General features: G+C 58.5%; 1 protein-coding gene across 2 annotated transcripts in view; it reads left to right on the plus strand.

Moving 5' to 3' along the window:
- MGAT5B (alpha-1,6-mannosylglycoprotein 6-beta-N-acetylglucosaminyltransferase B) overlaps positions 1-17,424 on the plus strand; it is a 72,332-nt gene that overhangs the window by 5,129 nt on the left and 49,779 nt on the right. For both annotated transcript variants that reach the window (XM_042916468.1, XM_042916470.1), the window contains exon 3: positions 6,687-6,834. In XM_042916468.1, the coding sequence (XP_042772402.1) occupies positions 6,687-6,834 (148 nt within the window). The remainder of the gene's footprint in view (positions 1-6,686; positions 6,835-17,424) is intronic.

Genomic DNA, 17,424 nt, shown 5'->3' on the forward strand with positions numbered 1-17,424 from the left:
TCACATTTATTAGTCACTCAAACCTGGATGTACATTAACGTGTCCCAGCTCTGGCTTGCAGAGACTTGCTTCGGTCTCCCCGAGCTCCTGTTGTCTCCTCTGATAAACGGGGATCATGCCTGCGCCCCCCAGGATGGCCACCGGGAGCATTAAGATAACACGTATGAAGGGGCTCTCGCAGCGTCTGGCACAAGGCGCATGCTCGCATCCGTGTTGACTGGACGTGCTCAGTCTGAGACAGTGCAGAACAGGTTGTCTAGGGAAGAGGGCCGAGGAGATGCTGGGATTTCTACACAGGAGATATACGTGTGAATAAGGGCTGGAAGACGGAAGGCGGGGCGGTTGTGAAGGCGCACTTGAGGGGAAGCTTGGGGGGGGGCTATGAGGTCACTGGTGGGGAGGGGGGCGGATGAATGTGAAGAGGTAGGTTGCACAGATCGCTGGTCAAGCTCCCTGGCTGCCACTCCTGGAGAGGGGGCGTGTCCGTCTGGGTGGCTGCGATAAGGGGCTTGAGGACGTTGGGTCTCCAGAAAGGTCAGGGATCCAAGAAGGTGGCAGTTGGGGGCCGGGGGGGAGGGAGGAGGGGCGTATGCCTGGGCTCTGGTCCCCCTGCTCGTCTCCCTGGCAAGGCATGGGTCCAGTGGCCCAGAGCACAAGGGGCTTGCGGGAGCCCTGCGGTGCTGTGCCTGCATTCTGCAGTTTTGGCTGCAGAGATGCTGGGAGTCCAGGGCCAGCCAGATCTGTGTCTTGGGGGTGGGTGGAGCCCTAGAGGGGAGAGGACTCGCCCAAGGTCACGCAGTTAGGTTAGAGGCATGTGTGTGTCTGCATGTGTTGTGTGTGTGCGCATTCAACTTTCTACTGGACTGTAGTGCCCCCAGACCGAATGCATCCATGCACCCAGCAGCCTAGATCAAGGAACAGAACGTGATCAGCCCCCGGAAGTGCCCTCCCGCCCCCTCCCGCGGATGACTGCCCCAGGGGTGTCAGGACCCTGACTTCTCCTAGCGCAGACGAGTTGGTCCTCTTCTTCGGACTGTCGGAGGGTGGAATTGCGTGGGGGTGGGGGTGGGGGGCGGATTCTGTGTGTGCCTCTTCCTCTCAAGACTCTGTTTGTGAGAGTCGCCCGTCTCCTGGTGTGTGGCTGTCGGCATTTGTCTTCACGGCTGTCGTGCAAATTCCATTGTGTGGATGCATCATATTATGCTTATCCAAAAAAAAAAAAAAAAAATCCTTGCATCGGTCAACAGAACCATCTGAGCCCAACTGGGGAAACAGTCTGTCCTCTCCCGGCTTGTCAAGCCTGTGAGGGCAGCGGGTCACCCCAGGACGAGGCTGGGGAGAGGTGGATGGAAGAAGGGTGTTCTCCACAAGGTGGGGGGGCTGACGGTAGCCTTGGTCGATGGTGGTCTCCCTGGGGAGGCTCCAGATACCCCCCTGGGCCAGTTTATATTTTGTGATAAAGTTTGCTATTTGGGGGATAAAAATCTCCTTCTATATGCTACGCACTCGTCTTAAGATCCTGGGGGAAGGAAGCTGGCGGGGAGCATGACTGGGAGAAGTGTAACCTAATTCCCTCTTGCTGCAAGGGGCTTGGGCCTTGGGGGGGGAGGCTTTTGGGCATGCGCCTCACCAAACCCCAGTCCCTCTTCCCTGCCTCCTGGCTCCACCTCCCCTGTCTTGTCCTCGGGAGGAACTTGCTCAAGGGGCCCCGATAGGAAGTTGTGTCCGAGGCCTCCCTCCCAGTGTTGCTGCAGATTCCCTTCCTGCTCCCCGCACCCCCAGCCTGGGTTTGAACCTGGGGAACATCAGAGAAATATTTCCTTGTTCTGTGGCTGTCTCTGGCCTCCGACCACGGTGCTAGGGGGCTGTTTCTCTCAGAGGCTGGTAATAGATGGGGGGCCAGGGAGGTCTCTTCTACCTGACACGACGGGGGGGGGGGGGGGGTTCCTCCCATTTCCAGGAACCAGCTAGAAAGCGTAGGGGTGGGGACAAGAAAGGACAAGGCTGGGGGGTGGGGACAAGGGAGGATGGGAGACAGACACAGAGAGTGTGGAGGAGGGAGCGGAGGGGGCCTGGTGGGAAATCGAGCACCTCTGTCTGTATCTCCTGGCTTCCCAGCTTTCCTTATTTATATGGAAATATGGAGACAACGCTGGGGCCTCACATTAAATACATTTCAATTTAGCCGACACCAAGAGCGGTGAGGTGACTCAGGGCAAGCCGTGGCAGGGGCTGCTCTGCTGACAGTCCCTGGATGGGTGGTGGCAGTCAGGGGACTAGCTCCGTGCCCCGGAGCTCCTCTGCAAGTGGTGGGGAGCTGGCTGCCCAGGTCTCTGGAGCTTCTAGTCTGTGCCATTTGGAGACAAGAGGGGCCACCCTGAGTCCCCCAGGGGCTGGGGACAGTCTTGCAGTCTTGCTCTGGTCCGATGGAGGTAGCCTTACAGACCCATCGGAAAGGGGCCGTCTGTGTCCTTAGCCACGTCCCTCAGCCCTTGGGTCTTCTGGGGTTACCCTTTCTGTTGACATTTAAAAAAAATTTTTTTTAATGTTTATTTCTGAGACAGAGAGACAGAGCATGAGTGGGGGAGGGGCAGAGAGAGAGGGGGACACAGAATCTGAAGCAGGCTCCAGGCTCCGAGCTGCCAGCACAGAGCCCGACGTGGGGCTCGAACTCACAGACTGCGAGATCATGACCTGAGCCGAAGCCGGATGCTCAACCGACTGAGCCACCCAGGCGCCCCATCTGTTGACATTTTTTAAGAATTGGCTTAATCCTTCCTATGAAGGGCCATCCCGAACCCCACATATCTCTGAGGACTCTCTGGAGGGCTTACGTTTCCCTGGCCACCGCTTGCTCTGATCTCCTCCTTCTCCCCTCCTACGTCCTTGGTGTCCCCGGCATTGACCTAGAGGGAAGGGCATGCTTTCCCAGAAGCCCCTGCACAGAGGTGGGGGTAACGGCATGGGGGCTGTGACCACTGCTCAGCAGAGCAAGCAGATGGCAGTTTCCTCCTGCATCCCTGCAGCTGGCGCTTCCCCCACCCCTGCACGGGCGCTGCCCTGCGCCCCCTGCCCCCTGCCTCGTTCTCCCTCCTCCTCTCCCAGGCTGAGCCAGGAATCTCCAGTCTCCCTACTTGAATATGCAGGGTCATTTAGCTCTTTGTCCCTCTGCCCTGGGCATCTAGCCTCTGCTCTGGCCCCGAGCTCTCGCCCTAAGGGGATTCGGCCAACTTTGAGAGGAACGGTTCTTTCTTCTCCTATCACCCTCATCTCCAGACGCAATTAGGGGATGAGCCACAACGGCAGTCCCAGCCCATAGAACCTCAGGGTCCGGTAAGTCCAACGCCCTCATTTTATAGGAGGAGAAACTGAGGCCCAGAGAGGGAAAGTGGCGCACCTGTCGGTCCCGCACCCCTGCGGCTGGCGGCCGAGCGGGTGGAGTCCAGGCTTCGCGACTCCCACTCCGGCTTGCCCGAGGCCGCTGTCCTGCTCGGACTCTGCTTGGCTTTTGGGGTCACCGCATCTCTCAGTTATTGGCCCCAGCAGCTGTTTTGCAGCCTGCCCAGTGGGGCTAAGTGTGTGTCTGTGGGGAGGCTGTGTCCCTGCGGTTCCAGGGAGGGGCTCAGGCAGTGAGGAGGAGTGGAGGAAGCCTGGGATGGGCTCAGAGAGAGGGGCGGCAGTGTGACAGGGCCCGGGTGCCAGGCCCGAGGCCTTCCAGGGAGCACAGCACTGCTCCAGAAGCAGTGATATGGGCTCAGCATCGCCGGGGTGCCGCGTCTGCAGGAGATGAGCTGTTGCCCAGACTCTGTGGTCGGTCCAGTTGGGCCTGAGTGCTCTGGCCAGGTCATGGCTGGGGGAGAGGGGCTTGGTTAACGGGCTCTGACTGAGGGTGTCCCCAGCCGTGGTCTCATTCTCCTTTTTTCATCCCACACCTTTGGGGAAGAGGCCACCTGAGCCTGAGCTGTGAGCATCGGCTCATCAGGGCTGCCCCGGGAGGCCGTGCAGGTGGCGCACTGCACAACTCCAAGAGTGGTACTAAGCAGCGGCCAGATCAGATCATCTGCTGTTCCCCTATTTTTCTAGCTGAGATGATGGGAACCGCCCCCCCCCCTTGTTTTACTCTGTGCTCCGGGCATCACGTGAAAGCCAGGTGTTACATTTGGATGATGGACTTGGGTGGGGGTCTCAGGGATGAGAGCGATTTGAAAGACTAACCGTTGGCCCCGATTCTGCGGAGTTGAAAGAGAGAAGAAGCTATTTATATCTTCTTGGATTGATTGACTGGTTGAGTACTGAGTGAGTGGGGCGGGGCGGAGCGGTGGGAGAAACTGGCTTCACCTCACGCGATGGTGAAATCTCCTAATCCCAACTGGTTTGTTAAAAATCTACCCAGTCTTTCCAAGGGGGGGGAATGTGGGAAGACTTCTAGCTATTTCAGCTGCTGGTGCGGGAATGGAGACGGGGTGGAGACAGTGCGTCTTTACTTCCCTCCTCTAGATGTGCATTTTCTCCAACACCGTCCCGCCGCTGTTGCTCTTGGGTAACTGTGTGTGTGTGTGTGTGTGTGTGTGTGTGTGTGTGTGTGTGTGTATGTGTGTGCGTGCGCGTGCTTTGGAGCCCGGGACCCTGGCTTCTTTAAGGAAACTGCCGCTCTGCCTTGCTGGGGACTTGGTGGCCAGCTGGCACTTCCTTCCATAGCACGTGAATGAGCCCTCCCCGGCTCCTGGTGGCCTCCCTTCTGACCTCAGGTGGGCTCAGCTTCCAGGGGACCCCAGCCAGGAGGTGACTTAGTGAGAGAAAGTGGTAGCAGCCACTGGGCCAGGCCAGGCCCCAGAGCCAGGGGACACGGGGGACAATCCAAGCAGAAACGTCACAAGAGCCTTAGTGACACGAAGCCTTCCTTGCCGCACCCCCCCCCCCCAGCTCAGTCCTATGCCTGGAACAGAGGAGAACAGCCCCCTCCTGTCTCCCCTCTTCTCCCCACCTCTGCCCCCCACTTCCTAGAGGCCTGCCATGCTCTCTGCTGCCCCCTCTTGGCACTGTGACATCGGATTATTGTTCCTTGGGTCGGGGACACAGAGGCCAATAGTGTTGCCATGACTCACCCTTGGCCACACGGCCACATCGGGGATTGGTGGCAGGGGCGGGCGAGAGCCCCTCTGAGCTCACTGAGCCCCAGTGCCGCTGGTCCCCCGCCCCCCGGCCCTCACGATGCCCATGCACACGGGCAGACTGGCAGCGTCCGGTGACTGTGGTTCTTTGCCGGGGGCTTCCTACCGTCGCTGGAGCTGGCTGTGCCACCCACGACAGGTGGAGAGTAGCAGAGCCGGGCTGTCCCTGGGAGCAGCCCTCAACAGTGACTGCAGGAGATGTTGAGCGCATACCCTGGCTCCCTCACGGCCCCCCTACCCCCAGAGGACAACTCTGGGGGCAGGCTCTGCACCTGCTGGTTTCCCCAGTTTGGTGGCTCGCCCTCTCTGGGCTGCCTCCCCTTCCCTGTGTCATCTCCTCGCTCCCTGACCGGGGTTTCCTTCACCTCTCAAATAAAAGCCTCGCCCTTAAACTCTGGTCTTGGGCTTTGCTTCCGGAGAACCCGACCTAAGGCCCTCCCATCCCCACCCCTGGAAACCCCGGGAAGCATTCAGGTCTCCATAACAGGGCTCATTTGCTGTGAGAGGTTCAGAGTCTGGCCCCGGGGAATCTCACGGAGCCAAGCTGGGGATTGTGGCGCCTGGAACCAAGTACCTGTGGACCGTTTGGAGGGGCTGTTAACACCTCCACGTGATTTGGTTGAAAAGGGAGGCAGGGACCTCTCTCCCACCCTGGCACGTGTGACACGATGATCGGGAATAATTAGGAAATCGTGGAGAATCTGGGCTGGTTAGTGAATGGCATCTCGGTTGAAGCCCCTTGCTTCTAGCTAATTTTACTCTTCACGAGGTCTCTCTTGCCCCTCAGTCCAGGAGTTGATCTTTGGGAATCCAACGGCCAACTGAGAGTCAGGACGAGTTCACGATGGTTTTCTATGCTGGGGTCCGGGGGAGTGCGGAGGGGGAAGGGGTCTGGCCGGGCCCAGAGGCTGGCAGGAGAGCAACAGCGCCCCGAGCTCCTTGAACGTGGTTCACAACCTCTCCTGTGTATGCACACCACGTGGGTGGCCAGCAGCCTGCAGACCCCTGGGCCCCACACCCTACAGATGTGAATCGGCAGACGGTGACTAGGGCCTGAGAATCCGGATTTTAACAACCTGGCCAGGAGAGTCAGGTGCGGAGTGGGTGATTGACCACATTTTTGGAAGCCCTGATCCAGAAATCCTGTCTGGACCTTAGTGCTGGGGGACCCTGGGGTTCCTGCTCCCCCAACCGGCCCTTTCCCGTCTCCGCACAGACCTGAGATTATGTCTAAAGCTCCATTTTGCAGGCGACAAAACGGAGGTCCAGAGAGGTTAAGATGATCTCAGTGTCACCCAATTGGTAGAGAGCAGGTTGGCCCCAGGCTCTGTACCCCAACACAACAAAGCTGGGGGGGGAATCTCCTGTCCTGCAGGGGTGAGGGGTGGGGTGGGCTCACTCTCCTGACCCCTCCTTGGCCTGGGAGAGTGGGAGCGGGACTGGAGTCTGAGCAGCCAGGTTCGGGGGGCCCCCGGGCTGCGGCTGAGCCTGACTGTGCCCGTGGGCTGTCTGTAGTGTTGGGCGGGCCGGAGTCCCGCGGCGTCCTGCGCAAGATGAGCGATTTGTTGGAGCTGATGGCGAAGCGAATGGACGCGCTGGCCAGACTGGAGAACGGCAGTGAGCTGCACCGGGCTTCTGGCGACGGGCACTTTGCTGCGGACAGGTAAGGGGTCCCCGCAGGGAGAGTGGCACTTGGAGTGGGGGAGGGGCAGGGCGGGGGTGGGGGTGGGGGGGGAGGGGAGGGACAGCAGGGGACGACTGCCGTGCAGCCTCCAATGCTCTCCCAGAGCTGGGGGTGGGGGGGCGCTATCGGTCAGCCCCCTTTCTGCTAATGGAGAAAACTTAAATACGGAAGCCGCACAAGAATAACACCCCAGAGCGCGTTTCCACCACCAGATTCAGCGGCTGTTAACGTCTTGCCATGTTGGTGGCCTGACTCCCTCTTGTCCCTTCTTAATAAGGACCAGAGATGAAGGCCGGGGGGCGCTTTACCTCCTTCCCGGTGGAGACAGGTGCCTTCCCGAGTTAGGCATCACTGGCTCCCGGCACATGCGTGTTGTATAAGCACACGCTGGGAACGCGCGGTGTGTGGGGTTCACGGGCATCCCACAGGTGCATTTCTTGCACCTGCTTTTTTTCACTCGACACGGCACTTTTGAGCTCTGTCCACGCTGACGGTCGTGCGGGGGTGGGATGGCCCCGGTGGTTACCCGTCCTCCACTGATGGGCCCGGGTCATTTTTTGCCAAAAAGGGTTTCTTGGTTTATTCGTTCTAAATATTTCCCTCCCGAGTCCAGAATATCCAAACGTCTCCAAGAGTCTGGGCCACAGTCCCATGGGCCTCAGCAGCGGGCCCCCCACACCAAATGGTGTCTTGGGTGTTTAAGCGACCGGAACCCCAGAGAATGAGGAAGCGCGGAGTCAGGGCCCTCGGACTGGGCTGTGGAGGGAGGGGCTTGCAGCCCCCCCCCACCCCCCATCCCAGGGAGACGGGCTCCGCCTGATCTCTTTCCAACACTGGGGTCCCTTGTGACGTAGATTTGTGCAATGTGTTCTAACTGCTAAAAAGTAAGTTTGAACCCGGCACTCAACACGATTTAGGAAAAGCTATGCCTTGGCCCGTGTGATTTGCTAAGAATGTTCTACGGCTGAAAAACCCAGCGGAAATCCACGCTTCTAGACAACGTGTAGGAAAGACGTACCTCAGCCAGCACGTGGGAGGTAAAGGCCGAGGCTCCGGGCACCTGCTGTTTGGAGTTTCGCAGAGTCAAAGTTCAAGTGTCGGCGGCCGGTCCTGGTCATTGTGGGGCCCCGGCCGGCCGGGGGAGGGGGCGTGTGGCACGGACCCCTCCTCTGGAGCCGCGTGGGGTCCGCTGACATAGCCTGTGCGGGCCGGGCTGCCGGTCACGGGACACACCTCACACGGGCCCCGCTGACTGAGCGTCCTGACAGCCGGTCGGGTCCAACCCCAACGGTCATCAGTTCTACCCCCGCTTCGTGGGTGCTTTAATCTCTGCCGCGTCGAGGAGGGAACTGAGGTGCAGAGAAGTTCCAGAACTCACCCGAAGTTGCCCAGCAGCTGAGGGGCCGGGCCCGGCTCTGGACCGAGGCCAGCTAACTCCGGAGCTCACGTTTCTAACCCCTGTGCCCTTGGTGGCCGCTTACTGAACGTGTGGCTGCGTGGGGGTTAGTTTTTATTCCTTTGCAAGACTTCGCATCAATTAATTTACAGCTCAGGGGGAGAATATCCTTCACTAGATCTTTGCCTTGATTTTTTTGGGGGGGGGGGTTGGGACATGGGCAGTCCTGGAACCTGGTTGTGTGAGGAACCGGCCACAGTGCCTGGCTCCTGAGTCGGCTGCCTGGCTGGGTGCGGGGTGCCTGGTTAGACGCTCTCTCACCATCCCGGGATGAGCGCCTGACAGAACAAACTAGACAGATCCTCTCAGGAAATATATTTTGGACCCACTAAGCACCAGGCTACTGGTGCTGGCGACGCGGTGATGAGCTTGTCCTCACTCCTGTGGAGGAGACAGGCAGTAACTGAGAAAAAGAGGTAAATGAGATAATGTCAGATGCCGATACGTGCTCTGAAGGGTTTGGGGTGGGTGTCCAGGAAGCTACTGTTCACACAGGGCAGTCTGGGAGGGCCTTTCTGAGTTGGTGATATTTCAGCTTGATTCTGAACAACGGGAAGGAGCCAGCCGCGCGAGGAGCGGGGAGTAGAGGATTTGAAGAAGCGAGAGGAACAAGTGCAAAGGCCCTGGGGTAGGATAAGCTTTAGTGTGTTGGAGGAAAAGAACCAATGGGAAAGGCAACATGGCGGAGGGTGGTGAGGGATAGGACAGGCTGACAGGGCAGGTGGCGCAGGGCTTTGTCAGCCATGGTGAGTATTGAGGACACGATTCTAAGAGGCGTGGGAGTTTGCTAGAGGGCTCACACAGAGGGGGTGATAGGAGCTGGCTTTGTTGGTTTTTTTTTAAGGATAGCTCTAACTGCTGTGTGGAAAAGGGAAGCAGGGAGCTGGTGGCAGAAATGGGGGGAGGGAGGCAAAGGTGTTGGGCTCCCATGGCGTTCCTTCCCTCTGGGGCATGAGATCATTTTCTTCTGCATGTACATGGCGTCCATCGTCCGTCCATCGTCCCTCTAATCCAACCCCTCATCCCCCGCTGTCTCCTCCTTGCTCCTCTCCTGCCTGCCCCCAGCTCTGCGGCCGCCCCTCCGGGCTGTCTGTCGGGCTGTCCACAGGTCACCAGGGCGAGGGCAGAGGACGCTGTCGCCTCTCCACTGAGCACCCAGCTGTGGGCGACAGAGCAGAGGGGCAGCTGGCCTGCCTGTTTGGACGCTGGGGGGGGGGGGTGGGGGTGGGGAGAGCTATCATCATCGGCTCCACGCCTCTCTGGTTTCTTCCCGTCCTGGCCTCTCCCTCCCTCCCTCCCCTGCCCTGCCTCGGGGAGGAGGGGGAGTCCGAGCCACCTCCTAGCTCCCTCCCGTCCCGGGGAAGTAGCAACAATCCATCAAGACCAGCAGAGCCCATCAAACCCCATAGGCAGAGCCGTAAATTTCAGGGACATTGTTGTTTCTTGTTTCAGGGAGAGAAATGGGCGTGTCCAGGGCACGCAGTGTGTCTGTGTGTGTGTGTGTGGGGGGGGGGTTGCTGGCTCACACCTCCCGCGTGCACAGACACTCCAGCCCCCCGCCCACCTTGACCCCCCCGGGGCTGACCTGGCTGCTGCTGTGCTTCCAGCAGACTCTGTTCCCCTGTGCTTGGATTCCCCCGCCTCAAAATGATCTGTGGCCTTCACTACCTCCTCTGTCCTCCTCCTGCCCTGCCCTGCCGGAAGCTTCTGGACTGTTGCCTCCCCCCCCCCGCCCCGTGGTTGGCATGTCCTCTGGGAAAGCAAATTTGCTTTTTTAGCCTAGGAAAACCTAATTAGGGGTTATTTGCAGCTTTGCTGCAAATGGCATCATATTATGTACCCTAAAGCCAAACAGTAATGATCTCTGAATTTCCCATAAGGCTTCTCTGCAACAGCAAAGACGGCCAACGTTTCAGGCTGTCTTCTTCGTTCGAGTCAAGCATGAGTCCGTAGCTGCCGGGCGCTTACTGTGTGTGGAGTCTCGGCCGGGGTTTCCGGAATGGGTGGAGAGGACACAGGGGGACCCGGGGTGGAGCCCTGTTCTCCAAGAGCAGCACCTCTCCAAGGTGGACCCTGCTGGGGAGGGGGATCCCGCACCTGGCCCGGGGCACAGCTGGAGAGTCACGACAGCAGGTCTCTGTTGGAAGTTACAGTAGCTCACGCCCCGCAGGGAGGGTCTGAATCCTGGCTGCTGACTGGGGCGGTGGCCCGGCAGCACGTCGTGTGACTTCTCCGAGCCCCGCTGTCCTCATCTGGCGGGGAGAGATAACAGCAGAGGGTTAACGTCTAGAGGACCTGGTGAGTGAGGGGAGCAAACCCCAAACTTGATGGCTGTGGAAACGGTCTGCAGACTCTAGACGCCCCAGTTTATGTCTTCAGTCTCAAATACCCACCTGCCCACCTACCTGGGGGTCCCAGGAATGACTCAAATGCGGTGTCTCCTGGGTACACCCGAGCCCCACATCTCCCCAGCCCTCCCGACCCCAGGCCATGCCAGCCCCACTGTTTCCATTGCCCGGACCCCCAACCTTGGAGTCGGCCTTGACCCTTCTCCCTCTCACTTGTATCCAGTCCGTGAGCAAATTGTCTCCACCTTCAGAATGTGCCCAGAATCCCACCTCTCCCCACGGCCGCCACCCGTGTCCCCGTCCCCCCACTGATTCCCAGCTCAGCAACCAGAGAGATTATTTTAAAATACCAATTCAGGGGTGCCTGGCTGGGTCATTCGGTAAAGCATGCGACTCTTGATCTCAAGGTCTTGAATTCAAGCTCCGTATTGGGCATGGAGCTAACCTAAAAAAAAAAAAATACCGGGGCGCCTGGGTGGCGCAGTCGGCTGAGCGTCCGACTTCAGCCAGGTCACGATCTCACGGTCCGCGAGTTCGAGCCCTGCGTCGGGCTCTGTGCTGACAGCTCGGAGCCTGGAGCCTGTTTCGGATTCTGTGTCTCCCTCTCTCTCTGCCCCTCCCCTGCTCATGCTCTGTCTCTCTCTCTCTCTCTCAAAAATAAATAAACATTCAAAAAAAATTTTTTTTAAATACCAATTTGGTCAGGTGCCTCCTCCTGCATGGCTCCCTATCATACCCAGTGGCCTGTGACCCCCGTGTACCCAGCCCTGTTGTGTGTCTGGCTCACTTCTCCTGCTATCTTCCGTTTCACTCTCTGGGCTTTAGCCCACCAACCTCTCCGCTGTTCCTGTAGCACAGTGGTCGCCCTCTGGCCACAGGGCCTTTGCACAGGCCGTGCCCTCTGCCTGGAATGATGCTCTTTCCTCAGATCCAGCCAAGTGAGTCAGTTTTCTTACTCTCACGGTTTCCTCTGGTTTTTGCTTAAATGTCACCAGTGAGTCTTTCCCCGAGGACCTATGTCAAGCTGCACCCACTCTCCTGGACTCCCCACCCCTCTTCACTTATCACCCCCTCGCCCTGTGTATTTCCATGATTTGTTTGTGTATGTCCGTCTCCCGAGCTGGAATGTATGCTCTGTGAGGGCAGGGGTTTTGCCTGTTTGACTTCTGGATCCCAGAGTTCAGTAAGTGTCTGCTGAAGAAAGGAAGGATGGGGCGCCCGGGTGGCTCGGTCGGTTGGGCGTCCGATTCAGCTCGGGTCATGATCTCACGGGTCGCGGGTTCGAGCCCCGTGTCGGGCTCTGTGCTGACAGCTCGGGGCCTGGAGCCTGTTTCCGATTCTGTGTCTCCCTCTCTCTCTGCCCCTCCCCCGCTCAAGCTCTGTCTCTGTCTCTCTCAAAAATAAATAAACATTAAAAAAAAAAAAAAAGGAAACAAAGAAGGGAGGAAGGAGGAAGGGAAGACAGGTAGTTTGGGTGCCCTTGGGAGCTCTGTTAAATGTGAACCTGGCACGTGTGGCATCACAGGGAGACAGAAGCCACGTGCGCTGCGGCCATCCCCGTCCCAGACGACTTCCCGTTCTGTACACGGAGGAGGCTGGCCCACGTGGGGGTGCCTAGTTGCTGTCCTGTGGCATCTGGGAGCAGGAGCCGCTTGAACCCCGGGGGCCGCCGGCCACCGTGTGAGTGTAGAACCCTAAACGTGGTCACGGCCCTGGACCTGGTGGTTTCGTGCTGGGAATCCGTCTTAGGAGAAGCATCTTAACTTAGAAACGCATTTGTGAACACGTTGGTCGCGGACGCCTTTGTTATAGCGTCAAAAAGTGTGAGCAACGGGGCACCTGGCTGGCCCGGGCAGTGGGGTATCCGACGCTTGATCTCGGGGTCGTGCGTTCGAGCCTCGTGTTGGGTGTGGAGAGATTACTTAAAATAAAATAAAGTCTAAAAAAAAAAGAAAAAAAGATGTTTGAGCAACGCTTGAAATGTCCACCAGCAAGGAAACGGCGCCCAGACTGTGGTGACTCGGTGGGGCTCATGCCGTCCTCAAATAGGACGTGGACGGGGACCTGCGGGGATTTCAGTGACAAGGGACACTGTGAAAAGAACAGGTTCTGTAATTATAAACAGAGTTGGATTACAGGTTAAGCAGTGCAGCAGGGATGACCGAAAGGAGGTGTGTCGAGATTCTTGTCTGGGTAAGGAGAGGAGGGTTTTTCCATTTTAAAAAAAAAAGAGAGGGGCGCCTGGGGGGCTCAGTCCGACTTCGGCTCAGGTCATGATCTCACAGTTCGTGGGTTCGAGCCCTGCATCGGGCTCTGTGCTGATGGCTCAGAGCCTGGAGCCTGCTTCGGATTCTGTGTCTCCCTCTCTCTCTGCCCCTCCCCCGTTCAGGCTCTGTCTCTCTGTCTCAAAAATAAATAAACATTAAAAAAAAAAAAGAGAAACTCGAAAATGCTCCTAGATGCTGTTGGCCACCTGCGTGCCAGCAAAGCCTGTGGCCTGAGCCAAGAGGCCTACGTGGGAGGGTGGGGAGCGGGGCAGGGGGCACGTAACCTGGGAAGACCACTTTGGGGGCTGCTTTTATTTATTTTTTATTTTTTTATTTTTTTTTGGTGGGGGGCTGCTTTTAAAGGCATGCCTCAATCATGTCCCACCCTGTGCGGGGCCCCTCCCTAACAGGACAGCCTCCCTGTGGAGATCGGGGTGGGGGTGGGGGCGCTTGTCTGACCCCAGGGCTGGAGAGAGGCCCGGCTGGTGGGGAGGGACCGGCAGCTGGGTGACAAGGGCAGTCAGGCTTCCAGGGCGGAAACCTAGCAAATACGAGGATAAGTGTGAATAGGTCAATCATCCTGACAAAGAGATTCTCAACATCCAACTGTATGCTGTTTGTAAGACAGGCGAGATACACCTGTACAGTAGGGTCTCCATGTGTCTTCAACAAAATATACACGTGAGATATTAAAAAAAAAAAAAAAATCCCCCGGGGAAAGCCAGGCCTGGGGTGTGGGGGTGGGAGCTGGAGTCTGGCTCCTGTGTCCCCGAGGCCAGCTTTGCCACCCCGCTTTGCCCCGCTCATGGGGCACTGACCCCTTCCCCACGTGCTAAAACCGCACGATGCCCGACTCCGGCTCTGTTCCCGTCAGTAGTGGGGAGGTCATCCGTCTGTCTGTCTGTCTATTGCTCTAATATAAATCTATGTGGATGGATGTGTCTGTGTATTTCTTGGTGCAAGAGAGAATGCTCTCTGCTCTTGCTTAGGACGGGGCTAGAAGATCCTGGGTCAAGTTCAGAGCCCTCCCCACAGCATCAGGGGCTCTGGACGGGGGTGAAGGGGGCCAAAGACGTGGAGGAGGAGAGCGGTAAAGTTGTAGGGAAGGCTGGACACTTTCCGTCCCGTGTGGTATGTGTGAGAGGGGGACAGACAGGCAGGGAGCCAGCCGCAGAGAGAACGCGTCTCCCCGTCCACGACGCTCGTGTTTCTGGCCGAACGTGTCTGTCTCTCTCGGCCGGCGTGTCTGTGGGCACCTGTGGGCTGAGTCTCGGTGTTTTAAAAGGAAAGCGACCGGTTTCGTAATAAAATAACAACTCCCAGCAAGCACGCTGGCCAGCTGTGCGGGAATCGATACCCTGTTAATTGAAGGCAACCCTCATAAATCATGGGAGGAACATGAAATTCAACCTCCTTCCCTAGGCGTCCAGGAGAGCTTGTTCAAGGGGCCAGGGAATGAGGGTGGCTCAGGGGCCGAGAGGAGGGGCTGGGGCCTCAAGGGGGCCTCTCGGGGGGATGTGGCCTGAAGCCAGCAGATGACTGGAGCCCAGCCAGCCTGGCCGGCCAAAGGGACAGATAAGTGGCATCTGTGTCCTGGCCCTGTGATGACTGGCTGTGGTGTTCGCTGCCTCTCTGGGGGGGCGGGGGGGGGGGGCTGGAGCAGTGGCCGGGGGCTGGCCTGTCCAGGAGGCCACCTGTGCTCTGGTGGAGGGGTTGGCGGTCCGCCTGTGGGTGCGAGGTGAGGGGTGCTCAGGCAGGAGAGCCAGAATACCGTGGATACTGGAGTATTGTCCCAGTGGCTCCCCGGGGCTGGGGAGCAGGGTGACCAGGGGCCCGGCTTGGCCTTCTTTCCCTTTTCAGGTAAGACACCGTGGGCCGCATGCCTGTCGCTTCCTGGTTGTGCAGAAATCACACAGGCCCGTGTCCTGAGCTCCGGGCGTGCTTTCGTGTTTTGCAGACGCAGTGGGAAGGAGCAAGGGCCGGCAGAGAGGGCCACGGCCTGAGTCCCTGCCCTGTCCCCAGCCTGCATGCCACCTCAAGGACGTCGTCGTTGTGGTTTTGTCTTTTCCCGGTCAGTTTCCCCTCCATAAAGTAAGGGGCGAGGCCGGCAGGGCTCTGGGGTCCTCTCCGGCTAATTTGGGAATGCCGATTCCCAGACCCGGGCAGGCCCTCAGGGCCCTCGTGTGCCCACGAAGGCAGTGGGCACCCCGAGGGGGCAGCTCCACTAGGCAGGGCAGGTAAGAGCTCCTAGAGTGGGCGGGGGGGGGGGGGCATCTCTTAGCCCTTTTCCGTGGGGTAGGGGCAGCGGTGGCCTCCTCGGAAGCTTGCCCGCAGATCCTGGGACGTGCTTTCCCCTTCCCACCTCTGCCCTGCCTGCTGTCTACAGACTTTGTGTCTCAGGCTGGCTCAGGCCCCCCTTGGGCCCCTTTGCTGGGAGAGGGAGGTCGGGGGCCTCTTCTAGCCAACACCAGCCTGGGGTGGCCCTCCGCCCTGAGGGCTGAGTCCTGCTGTCCAGTGGACTTTGATGGAGAGCTGGCTGAAGCAACAGTAATAATAGTTAATGAAGATAATAAATAATAATAGCAGCCTCTCTCTGTTGGGTACTTATTATGTACTTTGACTTGACCAGTGGCCCAGTGAGGAAGGTTCTATCCAGGTCTGTGATTCGCAGATGAGGGCCCCGGGCTCGGGCAAGGAAGGGCCTGGCCCAGATCGTAGACCTGGAGGGGCGGTGCCCGGCCTGCGTTGTCTGCCCAGCCCTGTGGTCCTGAGACTACCACGTGCCTGCCACATTTGGAGACAGGGGGCGGGACGTGAAAAGGTCCTGTGGTTCTTCGTGGAGCGTCTGCCCAGCTGGGAGGGACGGTAGGACCCAGCTGACCTGAGGGCCTGCTGGCCCTAAGAGCTTCCCTCTTTTCTGCCCCTGCCCGGCACCCACAGCTTACAGGTTGGGGCCGGAGAACCTCACTCGTCGTGGGGAGCCACGGGGTCGGGCTCGGGAATAACGCGCGGCTACGGGGTTAAGTGCAAAGGTGCTTTCTCCCGGGGCCTCTCTGAAGTCTCCAGCCCGCCCTCCTCCCGCCTCTCCCCGACGTGACCCTGGGTCTCCGCTCCTCCCATTCAGGCTGCCCCCTCACAAGCCCACCTGTTCAGGCTCATCTGGCTCGACCACCAGATGCACACACAGAAGATTAAAAAAGGAGAGGAATAAAAATATGCAACAAGGAGGAGGGACTAAAAAGCCTGCAGTCACTCCTATCAGCGGGAGGAAGACTGGGCCCCCGGGGTGGGAGGGGCCGTGGGCGTGGGCCCCCTGTCGGGCACACACATTTCCAGGTTTGTACCCTGGTGACGGGCCCTCAGAGTTAGGATTGATGCTGACGGGGGAAATGCTTTCTGCTACAGCTCTTACAGCCTTCACCACCTGCCCGGGGAGGGGGGCGGGCAGGGGCATTGGGCGGAAATCGTCCTGAGGGTTCCACCCCAGGGATGTCACTCCCTAGATCACGGCCTTGGTCCTGACAGCCTGCCCCACCCCCACCCCCTGTGCCCACCCTTGAGCACAGACCCCTTGCCGGTGAACTGGTATCTGATTTTTCCACTTAATAGCTCCGTGGCCCTGGGCAAGTAACTCAGCCTTCCTGTGCCTTGGTTTCCTCCTCTGTACGATGGGACCATTAGAAGGGATCCTGATGCTGCGGAGAGAATTGCCTGGGGCCCCCTCAGCAGGAAGCCCCTGCACAGACGTCCTGGTCCATCCCCCCCTTTTTCTTTGGCACTTGGGAGCTTCTGAGGCCGTGGCTGTGGTCTGCGGTCTCGTGGCACCTACTTTCCCTGTCGTTCTTTAAGAGAGCATCCCAGGGAGAGAAGACTAATCATATATATATATATATTCTAATGTTTTTTAAATTTGTTTTTGAGAGAGAGAGACAGAGCGTGAGCAGGGGAGGGGCAGAGAGAGACAGAAACACAGAATCCGAGGCAGGCTCCAGGCTGTCGGCACAGAACCCGACGCGGGGCTCGAACTCACCGCGAGATCATGACCTGAGCCGAAGTCGGACGCTCAACCGACAGAGCCACCCAGGCGCCCCAAGACGAATCACATATTATTTGAAAATAAAAAAGCCTGGGTGGCTCCGTCGGTCGAACGTCCGACTCTCGATTGCATCTCAGGTCATGATTCCAGGGTCACGGGATCGAGCCCCGCATTGGGGCTCCGCGCTGAGGGTGGGGTCTGCTTGAGCTTCTCTCTCCCTCTGCCCCTCTCCCCCGCTCAGTCTCTCTCTTCTCCCTTAAATAAAATCAAACACAGAAAATGAAAGTGCTGCCCACGTGCGAAGTCCAGGATAATGGCGGTGGCGTCACGTCTGAATTGTTAAGTCAGACGGATGTCACCTGCGCAGGTTAGAGCCCCTGCCAGTGATGCTGCCTGAGAAACGCTTCCCGTGCGAAAGCCCTCCAAAAAGCGAAGTGCTTTGTTCTGCGGGCAGACTTGCGA

This window comes from Panthera leo, chromosome E1, assembly GCF_018350215.1.
Source record: "Panthera leo isolate Ple1 chromosome E1, P.leo_Ple1_pat1.1, whole genome shotgun sequence".
In the NCBI taxonomy this organism is placed as follows: Eukaryota; Metazoa; Chordata; class Mammalia; order Carnivora; family Felidae; genus Panthera; species Panthera leo.